Source organism: Perissodus microlepis, chromosome 12, assembly GCF_051167445.1.
Source record: "Perissodus microlepis isolate ML-2025 ecotype Zambia chromosome 12, ASM5116744v1, whole genome shotgun sequence".
Taxonomy (NCBI): Eukaryota; Metazoa; Chordata; class Actinopteri; order Cichliformes; family Cichlidae; genus Perissodus; species Perissodus microlepis.
Genome location: NC_140472.1, coordinates 21,217,197 through 21,230,152, shown reverse-complemented (window position 1 = coordinate 21,230,152; position 12,956 = coordinate 21,217,197). Strand labels below are relative to the sequence as shown.

Sequence of the window (12,956 nt, the reverse complement as noted above, 5' to 3'; positions counted from 1 at the left end):
TCATTGACTCTGAAAGTTGCTGACTGTATGTACTGCAGTAAAATGAAGTGTTATAAAGACCATCTGCACTGTGTCCCATAGCACCGGTGACCTGCTGTCACGCAGCAGATTTCATTTCCTTTTCCACTGAATAATCATGTTTTGTTCTCTAGGAATAAAAAGAAAAAAAAAACAACTTTTCGAGATTTATGGAAAGCTGCAATATTATAAGCAAACCCCACAAAGATGATCACATTTTAAAAGCAAGAAAAGACGCTTTCCACAGATTTAATCAAGAAACGTTTCTTTGACCTGCCAAGAAACACAGTTAATATTATAATAAAGAATTATGTCTTTACAGTCCTCCACATACAATTACTTACCACATAAGTGTAATGTCAGTTTAAGTACACTTCCAGGACAGGCTTCTACAAACCACAAGGCTTTTATGCTTATGGGAGTGTTTATGAAGTATGAATGTATAAATGTCAGCAGTTATTTGACACTTTATTCTTCCCTTCTTTATATCATCTGTATGAATTTTTCATGAATCATTCTATTTTGGACACTCTTCTGTTCATAAGATGTGTCAAATTACAGCTTGACCTGTCTCAGAGTCTGACCTGCTCTCATTCTCTGGATTTGTTGATTTTGTTTCCAATCGTGTGCACTGTATCTGTCTCAATCTGGCATTTAGAGCTTGAGTTTGACCAGAGTAAGCAAATAAAACTTGTTTCCGCCTTTCGGATGGCGAGTGCACCCCAGTTCATTTTAGTAATGTGGCATTATAAAGGAATTTTCATGTCAGACTTAAATTTATAAGAAAAAAATCATCAGTCAAATCCGCTTTATGAGCCTAATCATGTTTTGGGGTTTTGTTTTAGCATCTTTGTTGTTCACAGAGGAATCAATCTGGTGAAAAATAGCTCTGGGCAATCCGGACGCTCAGGGCACAAACAATAAGTTAGCTTGCAGGAAGCTAACAATGTCATTGATAACTCCTATTGATCTGTCCCCTCTACCTTCCCTCCATTAGCAGAGGATATTTTTGGCATTAGCACAGTTACAGCAGGGCCTCTGGAGAGGTGGGCGGGGGACCCCCTGGCAGAGTGACATATGAGTAGGAGGACATGGTGGGGCAGGGGTGCCAAATAATGCCCCAGGGCTAACAGTGATACACCAAAAAAGACCTTTCAGTCTGGCCAAACTGCTGGCCTCGCGCTCCATGCTCATAGTTCTTCCTCTTTATTTGGCATTTTCCATCTGCCTGTCTGCTTTATGTAAAACCTTTCTGTCTGTGGGCCTGAACATTTCTGAGCGACATTATGAAGAAGGCACAAAGAGGAAATGCCCATCGATGCCCTCGGGCCGACACTGATCTCACAGGCGAGCCTCATACGATTCTCCGTCTGTGTTTCCCCATGGACTGTTTATGGTTGGAGCTCCGCCCCGAAAGGATTACAAACACAGAGCCTGTTCAATGTGCAAAATAAAAACATCAGCTGTGTCACTCAGCAAAAATGTTGGCAACGGCAGGTGTTTAACAGTCCCGCTGTTTCTTAATAATGGGGTAATTAAAACAAAACAAAAGAGCCATATTTAACTCTTTATAAAGTCTTTCATTTTGTGTCCTTCCCTCAGTTCCTTCTCTCTTTAATGCCACGCTTGTTAATGGTAAGAAGGGCAAGTTTAAGCTTTTTCCACCATCGCTCTTATAACACCTTTAGCTTCTGCTAAATGAATCAAATTCCATTAAAGTGAATAACTGAAACCAGCTGTCCTGAGCAAAGGGTGCTTTTTCCCGGCGCTGTAGAAATTATAGCAGATGTATTACCAGATTCCCGCTGGGCACATCACAGCACAGGTGCACTCTGCCTTCATCTGTGTCTCTCTCAGTTAGTCATTCCAGTCAAACACGCAAAATGACAGTCAGTCGTTGCCCTTAATCATCTATTTTTTTTGATTGCTGTTCAAAGAATTTTTGCCTCCGTCCCCGTCATTTCCTTTCTGACTTAATTGGCTTTACCATCCAATCTGTGCATAGTTGTATAGTAGATAAAACTAAAATTCAGCAGCACAGGCAAACTCAAAACAGACCAGATGGCTTCTGTAAGAGTTTGTGGACAGGAAATGCTAATTACATATGTGAACTTTCTTACATGTTAAATAGTGAGGAATAAAGCAAGACACAAAAGATTTAGTAAGTAAATTAAGTCAGTAAAGCAGTTGGGAGGCACAACACAAAAACACATGACAGATGAGGCAGATTGTTGTATTTGTAGCTTGTAACCTTGTTTTATGAGGTAGCTGAAGTTAAAGTAACAGGCCTGTGAAGTTCAGCTTAATTCTGTTAAATTGTATTTATCTTTATAATGTAAGATAAAGACTCTACAATAAAACAGAGAAAACCACAACAATCAACAACCGCTTGTGAGCAAACGTGGCACTTGGCAACAGTGGCAAGGAAAAACTTCCTTTTAACAGGAAGAAATCTTCAGCAGAACCAAGCTAGGGGCAGCCATCTGCCATGACCACTTGGGGTGAAGGGGAAAAAAAGAAAACAGAGGGAAACAAGAACCACTCAGTGCATTGTGGGAAGCCCTCTGCTGTCTAGGCCTATTGTATCGTAACTTAGAGAGGGCTCAGGGTCACCTGATTCAGCCCTAACTAAATACTCAAATTTTAAGCCTAATTTTAAAAGTAGAGATGGTGTCTGTCTCCCAAATCCAAACTGGAAGCTGGTTCCACAGAAGACGGGCCTGAAAGCTGAAGGCTCTGCCTCCCATCCTACTTTAAATAGGAACCACAAGTAAACCTGCAGTCTGAGAGCAAAGAGCTCTAATGGGGTGATGTGGTACTATGAGGCCTTTAAGATAAGGTGCAGCCTGATTATTCAAGACCTTGTATGTGAGGAGACAAATTTTAAGTTTGATTCTGGATTTAACAGGGAGGCAATGAAGAGATACAAATATAGGAGAAATATGCTCTTTCTTTCTAGTCCCTGTCAGGACTCTTGCTGCAGCATTTTGGATCAACTGAGTTCTTTTCAGGGAGTTTTCAGGACATCCTGATAATAATGAATAACAGTAGTCCAGCCAAGAAGTAATAATGCATGAATTACATTTTCAGCATTACTCTGAGACAGGATATTTCTAATTTTAGAGATATTGAGCATATGCAAGAAAGCAGTCCTACATATATGTCCTGGTCTAAAACGACTGCAAGAGTCCTCACAGAGTTACTGGAGGCCAAGGTAATGCCATCCAGAGTAAGCATCTGGTTAGACATCATGTTTCTAACATTTTTAAGGGTCAAGCACTATAACTGCAGCTTTATCTTAATTAAGAAGCAGGAACATAGAGGTCATCGAGGCCTTAATGTCTTAAGACATGGGTCTCCTGCTTTCCTTCTAAGGACATGCTGCTGTCATTTTGAAGTTTTCATAACTAAAGGATTCAAGAGAGATTAAGAAGGACAGTTTGTGGGAAAGAGGACAGGCAGTCAAAACAATTCAATAAACAATCTTTATTAGAAATGGAAGAAAGTAAGTTCTAAGATTTTGAAATGAGCAGGAAGGATGTCTTTTTACATAGCTTAACCCTTTTAATGTGGAAAGGAATTGCAGCCATTTACGTTTCAGTGATTGTGTCTCGTTCCCATACAGAAGACTGTGTAGAGAGAATCTTTCTCAAAGCTAAGATGACTTTTCAACGCTATTTAACCCAAACCGCAACTTAGCCTTAATTTAATTGCCATAATAATATTGACTGCTTTGTATTTTAATGCACAGCATTTATGGTGTGAAAAAATGCATATAAAATCTTTAAACCTTTCAGAAAGGCAGTAGGACCCCTAAAAGTCTGAACCTAATCAAACAGTGCTCAAAACGGGAACAACAACTTTAAACACTGAAAACTGAGACATATAGAACATAAATCTGATTCTCCTGGTTTAAAGTTGTGTTTTCATTCTCAGTTAGATATTTTATTCTTTACACTACTGCAATTTTCTTCCTTCCTGGCAGAGAGAGCTTCTACCATCACAGAGGAAGCAGACTATGTTTGCAGGTGGTACGTGTCTAAGTAGCATCCACGTGAAATACAGGACCTGTGGTTTCCCAGCAGAACATCGCCAAGAGCATAGCACTGCCTCTGTTGGCTTGAGTTCTTTCGATAGCGTATTCTGCTGTCATCTCTCCTCCAGGAAGATGATGTGCACACAACCCGATGTCCATGTGAAAATAAAAGAAAATGTGATTTGTCGACTCAGATGCTCGGATGCCCGATTTAGATGTATTCAGTAGTGGATATATGGGTCAGCATGTCTACTCTCAGCGTTCTGCAGCAAGCTGTGATGCACTGTGTTCTGACACCTTTATATCAAAGGCAGCATTAAGGTTTTTAGCCACACACAGGCCAAGCATAATGACGTTGTGACCATGTCTTTGCTGCCAGTTCACCAGTCGTCCTTCCTTGGAACCACTTTGGCCAAGAATACTGAGGAACTCGGTACAATCATTTAAATGTGGCCTAATTAAAATTTTAAAAAAAAGTGTAGAGAGATTAAAAACTTTCGATTGATCTGATGCTGGAGTTAAGTGTCAGCCTGATTGACTGTAATCTCAGACAAGAGATCAGCAATCATTAACACATCATCCTCCTCCCTTTGTCTCTGCATCATTTGTGAATCCTTCACAGTGCATGAACAGCAGAACATTCACAGGCAAACTTATGGACAGACTTTGTGTTGCGTGCCTCTCCAGTGCTTTCCTCACCTCTCTCTGCTATACATTTTGTCAGAAAACTCTCTTTCTGCCTCTGCATCGCCTCAAAAAACACATCATTATGATGGAGCAGAAGGAAGGTTACATAATAAATGCTAACATTTCTCTAAACATCAATACAAACGTGCCTATTGTGGCCTGTAGCAAAAGCTAGCAACAATGACACTGAGTAATGCTGTCGCTGATGCCGTACTTGTAATTCATCACCCATTCATTGAACATAATCCTGGAAAATGAATGCAATATGGATTCCAGGTGTCAAGGAGTGTCAAGAGCTAGTATATGCATAGGTAATGTCATGCATCCAGGGGTCATTTGTGAAGTTTTCCCCACTTCTCTACCTGAGAGGTTGTCGTTTACAGAAAAGAAAGCTCTTTTGTGACACTAAAATATAGTCTTTAAGCAACGTTTAACAGAGCAATATCGCAGTTTCTACTTAAATTGATCATTCTTGCTTATTCCAGTGCAACCTAGTAGTCAACTGACAATGCACAGTATCAGATGCAATGAACTTTGCCTCTTAACTTTTACGAGATTCAGTCTGAATTAGTGGTAAAGTGATGCATTTTCTTTTTATCTGACCCGTCTGACGTGGGCTTTGTGACCCTTGGCTTAAAAGTCAGATGTGCGATCCAGTTATTCAATTCAGAGTCATGGAAAGGTTGGAGACAGTACCAGCTGTCACAGGGCAAGATCCAGGTTACACCCTGGACAGATGTAATCTGTTGCAGGGTTAACACAGAGAGACAGACAGCCATTCACACTCACACCTACAGTCAATCTAGATTGAACTAATTAACCTAATCCCATGCACATCTCCATACAGAGCTCCAAGATTAGAAAAAAAAATTTTGTTGTGGAATCTTTAGACATAATTAATATTCAGTAATTTCCAAAAGACCAATCTTGATGGTACAACCAAGTTATTTCCAGGGTTTTATGTGTCAATATAAGATTAATATAAAACAAGGACACAAGGACATAGACGCTACCACTTGGATGCATGTCGGAGACGGAATAACTCCGACAGCCTGAGTGGATGAGTGAATAATGAGCTGCTTTCCAAATAAAACACCTCTATACAAGTGTGAAGGCTACAGCAGTGTGGAAAAGACAAAAGAAAAAAATATTCAGCTGACCTTTCAGTACAAATCTAAACCCTGTTGTTACAGTGAGCGTGTCAACTTCAAGTACAGACAAGTGAGAAATTAAAAGCAGCACCTGAATGTGGAACACGGAAAACCATCGCAGTTCCAGATGCTTCTGTTGAGAGGTCAAGGGGTTTCATGAGTCCAAGATGATGTGAATCAAATCCCATGGACACCAGCATCAGTTTTGAGCCCAGCTAAGGATCCGTGGGATATGGTGTTTCAGCACTGCACTGCATTTATTTGAAAAATATCATCAAATCACAAATTGAGGCAATATAAGTACAGTAATCTATTTATATTTCTACTCATAATAGAAGAATACTTGAAATTCTGCAATGCATGACAGGAAATAACCTTAAAAATAAGAAGAAAACAAGCAGTTCGACCACTCAGATTTTTGTGCTCTTTAACCTTTATTCTTCCTTCGCTCTTATTGCATGTCGTCTTTATTTGTTTAAACGTATGTTTTGGAAAGCATTAGCTTAAACGGTGACTCTAAATTGGCCATGGTTTGAGTGGTTTGAGTGTGAGTGTGAATGGTTTTCTGTCTTTGTGTCACAGACTGTCACAATGTAAATGTCTACATCTCTCACAAGAAAACAGACCTACATCAATAACCACCGCAAAGTTCAGCCATGCCTTCACAAAAGATATGGCTCAACACTACTAACAGAAACATAGCCGGGATTTTTTAGTCAAAAGACTGAATGAAAATCCATTTAGCTAGTGTCTAACTCTCTTGCATGAATATAAATGTCGTGCATCCCTTGCAGACACTCGACTGCCAGAATTTCCTCACAAGTGGCTGCAGGTGAACTATAGCGTGGGCTCAGCGCTGATACACGACACAGTTCCGTATAATTGCTGGTGTTGTCACAATTGCAGGGCGATCTACCGTCCATAATTACAATAAAACCCTTTTCAATCCCACTTGTTGATTCTGAAAACATCTAAGCAGCTAAAGATTCAGGATCACACACTGGCATGGATGATTTAAATACCATAATTGAACATGAGGTCATAACGATCCTGCTGCACTTACATCAAAATCACGGTGGTTTGCAGAGGTTTTATGCTAATTTGTTGGCTTCAGTGGGAGATGTGCGTGTGAGTGTGTGTGTGTGTGTGTAATGTGCAGCCTGCAGATGGCTGTAGTGGCAGTAGAAAGCTGATTTACTGAGAGCCTGTTAAGATATGTCGTTCTGATATAGTAGCTGGGCTGCCACCAGTGAAATGACTGGTTTTTACGGCGTCTCACAGTGATTGAGTGGGTTGCCGTAGTGATAAGTGGGTTGCCCTGGTGATAAGCATTCTGCCGACGGACAGAAGAGGTTGGAAACAGGTGGGGAGAGGATGGGGTTTGATAAGAAATCGGTCCAGTTTTTATCTGCAGTAGCTGTCGACACTCTTCTCTTCTTTTCTCTTCTCTTCTCTTCTCTTCTATGATGTTATTGGACAGGGGACAAAAGTGGCAAGACTCTGATTGAGTCTGATTGGTCATGCTCAGGTCACATCCTGGTCAGCTATGTAGACACACACACACAAACATATATGCACACACACACAGTCACCAGTGTCTTTGCTTTGACAGGGGCTTTAGACTGTGTCCAATCAATTTAGTAGTTGGGCTGCTGAAGACATGCACTAGTAATCAGTGTAACCATCACTGTGTTTGAACTCTGTCTCTTTGTCTGACTGTTTGATTGGGGTGAGTGTGCTTAAATGAAAGCGAGAGAAAGAGAGTGGGAGATTGAATTCGAGCTCTTTCTTTGTGTGTCCCTGTGGTTGCGTGTGTGAGTTTGCCTGCTCTTCTCTTGTTGTCGAGGTTCTTACGTGATTTGTATTTCAACTGAGAAGAAAAAAACAGTGGCCTTAAACAGGCCTTAAATCCTAAGTTTGCTTCCTTTCCTACCACTTCCTGTCCTGTCCTCTCGCCATCTCTAAACTTTACGTTCTCCTCACTCTTCTCTCCTCCTTTCTGCCCCCTTGCTGTATGCAGAGGTTCCCACGGCAACGTTAACCCCATCCAATTTGACCAAAATGGAGGGAGAGAATATGGAGCTGTTGTGCACGACCTCTGGTGTCCCATCTCCTGAGCTGTTCTGGGATATGATACGTGTCGCCAACTATGAGGTTAGGACACACACAGACACACACACACACACACACACACACACACACACACACACACACACACACTTCCCTTTACATTTTAGGTTTATAGTTTTACTGTTATTTTACAATGTACCAGCACTGCTGTCCTACTGTTACAGAAATTATGATATTGTGCTCTATGAGCTTTACATTTCAGCATTTCAGTATTCAGACCATTTGTTGCTATGATACTGTTATTTTAATGTTCCTACTCTGATTTCCAATAAATGGCTTATTACCATTAATTATAACTGCATTTTGGTTGCTTGTGTGTGTTGAAGACTTCGTCACTTGCAATCCCCCAAAGTCAGGGAACAGGTTCCGCGAAAATGTAAAGACAGACTCTAGCCAGGCATTTTTGCCCACATGGCTGCCCATTACTAGCTACCTCACAAGTCTACAACAATTAAAGTCTTACGTGTAAAAGATTGTAGTAGCTTGCTGTTAGAATTTCTTCCCCCAAAGACAAAAGCATGTACACTGATTGATCCCCTGCTCAATTTGTAAGCTTGCTCACTTACAAAGAAATGAACAGTCTCTAATCTTTCTGTTAGTTTCATTTTAATGGAGAGAGACAGAATATCAAAACAAAACAAATTACTAAAAAAGTTTGACATGATTTGCATGTCCATGAGGGAAATAAGTATTTGATTTCCCCACAACACCAGAAGAAGGGTTTGGCTACCACAGACCGGCTGTGTCATCATAAAAACAATTAGCAATTTAGAGTATATTACTGTCAACACATACTTTTCCCTCTTGTTTAAAGTGCTATGAATGACATAACCCAGCGTTTCTAGTGTTTTATGCACATATCATGAACATTTAACAGCTTGAGCGTTATCGAGGTCCACTCTGATTTACAAGTCAATTTTTCCTTAATGTGGCTCTTGGACCTCTTAACATCACGATCTGACGTTGAAGACATTGTCTTCTACTAAGCAATCAGTTTTTGTTTGTGCGGCTGCTCTTTTCTCATGCAGATAGCGACATCGGGCCAGACTTCCAAGCTGCAACTGTTTAACCTGTCTTCCACGGATCACAACAGCAAGATCAGCTGCACAGCTGAAAACATTGTAGGAGACAAAGAGTCCTCCGTGGTGCTGAATATACTATGTAAGTTTATCCTCTGGCAAACTGCCCCAATTTAGTGAAGATTAATTTGTCAAAGCATCCCTCGATGCAGCGTAGTCTTTAAATCAGAGAATTAAAAGCTTGAGAAGACAACGGTTCTTCTCATCTTTTAATCTGTGTTCTTGCACGCTTCGCTAGTTTTTACCTTTGCCTTATCTTAGTTCTGTCTTCTGTTTGAATTTCACACTGTTGCTCTTAAACTCTCTTTTCTCTCCACTGCATCAGTTCCTCCCAAAATCACAAAGCTGAGTGACGCAATTCCAGATCATCATTGGTGTATTCCCTTCAGCGTGACAGGTACGAGAGATGTCCACATGATCGTATTTAGTCATATTCTGATGTTTGATTTCTGTGATTTCACAAGGTCCCAACACAAAAGACTTTCCCTAAGTCACACCAGTACCTGCGTAAATAGGGTAATGAAATCTTTTTAAATAATGAAAACTAGTTAACGTTACTGGTTCTTTTGTATTGTTTTCACTACCTCTCTTTAGGAAACCCTAAGCCAACTTTCAAGTGGTCACAGAATGGTACGCCAGTGAAGGAGGGGCAGTACATCTTCACCAGGATCCATGACTACGCTGAGAGAGAGTACCATGGCTGCTTGCAGTTGGACAGCCCTACACACATCAACAATGGGCGTTACAAACTAGAGGTTGCAAACCCCTATGGCACAGATGAAAAAGAAGTTGATGCTCATTTCATGCACATGCCTTCCGATGGTAAGATACAACATTATTGGATGTTTTATTTTCTCTTTCTACACCACTATCATCACGATGCCTGATCTAGTTATTAAAAAATTATCAGCAAGTTCATTTTTACTATTTTTTTCAAGAACATATGATATACCACTTCTTTTTTAACTAAATTATTAATTGAGGAAAAATATTCTTCATAATTAATAATCACAAGAACTAGACTATGCAATTTCTGGAGAAACAGTAGAGTGATTAATGCTACTGCAGGACTCGCTATGTTGTTAAGAAGTTGAAGCTAAGTAGACTGCCCCAAAATACTTTTGATAGTTGAAACTCTGGCACCTGAAACCATTCTGATAAATTCATGTCTAGCTAAGTTTTATTTGAAATATATTATTTATTTATAAACATCCTGTTAATTTTGTAATTTTACTTTGAAAATCTCACATTATTAAAGCATCTTGACAATGTCCAGTACACAATTGGAGGCTCTGATTTCGATGAACTCTGATGAATTCTTTTGAAAATCAGACAGCTTTGGTCAACCGAATAGCCTTCTGTATTTAATTAATGGCTTTTATGTTGAAAGATCTACATGTTTTAAAGCTTACTGGTCTTCCATTAACAAGCTGGAGGATTTTGTTTTGAAAATCTTACAGCAACACAGTTGCTGTTGTTAGCTGCTGGTGGGGTTTTTGGACTATTTTGTGTTTTTCATGTGTGCATATGAGAAAGAGGCAGACAGGAGAAGCTTTGACTCTGAGTAACACCATAACATATGTAAAGCCATGACTCCGTATCTGTATGGCTATGGAGACAAACAGTCAGGATAACTGACAGACAAATAAATAAATTGTATGTAAATTTATTGAGCGGCCCCAAAAGTTATATATATTTTTTTTTCTTTTTGTTTTACTTGTGTAGACCCAGAAAAAGACGTATTTTCAGCTTTTCTCAAAAAGTCCTAGATCAAAATATAATGGATCTGTTTTCGCCAGAAAGATGACACTGCTCTCATTAAGATGCCTCCAGGTCAAAGACTGCAGATCAACTGGCATTGAGAAAAACAGTTTGAAAAAGGAGAAATGTTCCTACTTTGTAGTCATGCAATGATGTCTGTAAATTGAAAACCATGAGCCTAGCAACAGGTTAGAGTTAAACATTTCAGAAGAATATTTTTCCTTTCCCTGTCTGACAGTTAATTAATGTACAGGGTGGGCCATTTATATGGATACACCGTAATAAAATGGGAATGGTTGGTGATATTAAAGTCCTGTTTGTGGCACATTAGTATATGTGAGGGGGCAAACTCCTCAAGATGGGTGGTGACCATGGTGGCCATTTAGAAGTCGGCCATCTTGGATACAACTTTTGTTTTTTCAATAGGAAGAGGGCCATGTGACACATCAAACTTATTGGTAATGTCACAAGAAAAACAATGGTGTGCTTGGTTTCAACGCAACTTTATTCTTTCATGAGTTATTTACAAGTTTCTCTTTGTTCACAGCCATTGACATGTCGAAGAGGTTAACACGTGAGGAGCGGATCGAAATTGTGTTGATATCTGGTGAACGCAGTAACCGGGTCATTGCAGCAGATTTCAATGCAAAACACCCTACGAGACCACCCATCTCCCATGCTACAGTTAGCAAACTGCTTGCTAAGTTTCGTGAAACTGGTTCAGTGTTGGATTTGCCAAAATGTGGACGCAAGAAAACTGTCACTAATGAAGAAACATCAGTAGCTGTCCTAGCTTCATTCAGCAAGAGCCCACTGCGTAGCACTCGCCGTAGGGCTGCTTGATTATGGCAAAAATGATAATCACGATTATTTTCACTGAAATTGAGATCTCGATTATTTGACGATATTTATTTAACCCTTTAAGACCTACCATAGAACCAAGTCCGCCAGAGCTTATATTATTTTTTTTACATGCTGTAGTGCCATTTTTGGGAGCATTTCAAGTTGCTATACATCAATACAACTGTTATAGCCCATATTTTAATAATATGTATGCATTAAGTCCATAGTAATTACATTAATTGCAAAAAAGTGCAATAAACTACAAAAAAATTTAAAATCGTTTTTGTTTTTTTAACATATATTTCTACTTGGGGAAATTTAAGAGGCTTATCCCTCAAAACTTTAAATACAAAAAAGTTGCAAAAAATAGTTTCCCACCACAGGAAATTTATTTTGAGTGTCTTCATAGTTTTATTTTGGAGATACAGAAATTTTTATATGCTGCAGGAAAAACAAAAAACAATCCTATGATGCAAATTTGCAAAGAAAACAGCATGTGCATCAAAATAAACTATTTCCAGCAGTGCAATTCGAGTTCTAAGCATCCCAGCAACTATTCAGAAAAGTATAGAGTCAAACATGACTTATAAAAACACCAGTATAGGCTTTTAAGGCCTACAAGTAAAAAAACTACATTTTCCGCGAAAATGACGTCGGCAAAGCGTGTTTCTGGAATATTATGTTTTTGTTCCTGCAAGCGCTTTTTATGCAATTTTTGCAAAGCTTTATGTGGAAGGAAACCGTGACCGAGGACAAGCTGATGGCATAAGATGTAAGTACAACTCCTCCGGTTTCATATGCAAAATTATTGCGCTAGCTTACGCGGTTCCGGTTCTACAGGGATTTAAAGGGTTAACAATAACAATGTATTGAATAATGACTTTAAAAAATAATATAAAATAGTGTGCAAATACTGATAACAGTGCAAATGTTTGCAATATAAAAAATAAATGAAAAATGTAAACATCTATGTTTAGTGAACTTTGCAGTGTTGCTCTGTGGTGCAGCTATGACACCGTAGCAAAGTTTACACACTATGTCTACTTGATCCACGTCTGACTCCGCGAACCCATAATGTTTCCACACCACTGAAGTTTTTTTTACCTCTCTTTTCAACCAACGGCAGTCACTCTCCTCTCCAAATAACTTCTGCTTAGCTTTCCGAGCTTTCTGAGCTCCCCTTGGGTCCTCTTAATTGTTGTGATGCGTGTTCGAAATGCAGAGAGGTGCGCTCGATTTGCCACACGGAGC

The 12,956-nt window shown here is 39.5% G+C and overlaps 1 protein-coding gene across 5 annotated transcripts in view; it reads left to right on the top strand.

Annotated features, from left to right (window-relative positions):
• ntrk2a (neurotrophic tyrosine kinase, receptor, type 2a) overlaps positions 1-12,956 on the top strand; it is a 106,609-nt gene that overhangs the window by 9,037 nt on the left and 84,616 nt on the right. For all 5 annotated transcript variants that reach the window (XM_084946225.1, XM_084946223.1, XM_084946221.1 and 2 more), the window contains exons 6-9: positions 7,913-8,046; positions 9,051-9,183; positions 9,427-9,498; positions 9,696-9,923. In XM_084946225.1, the coding sequence (XP_084802351.1) occupies positions 7,913-8,046; positions 9,051-9,183; positions 9,427-9,498; positions 9,696-9,923 (567 nt within the window). The remainder of the gene's footprint in view (positions 1-7,912; positions 8,047-9,050; positions 9,184-9,426; positions 9,499-9,695; positions 9,924-12,956) is intronic.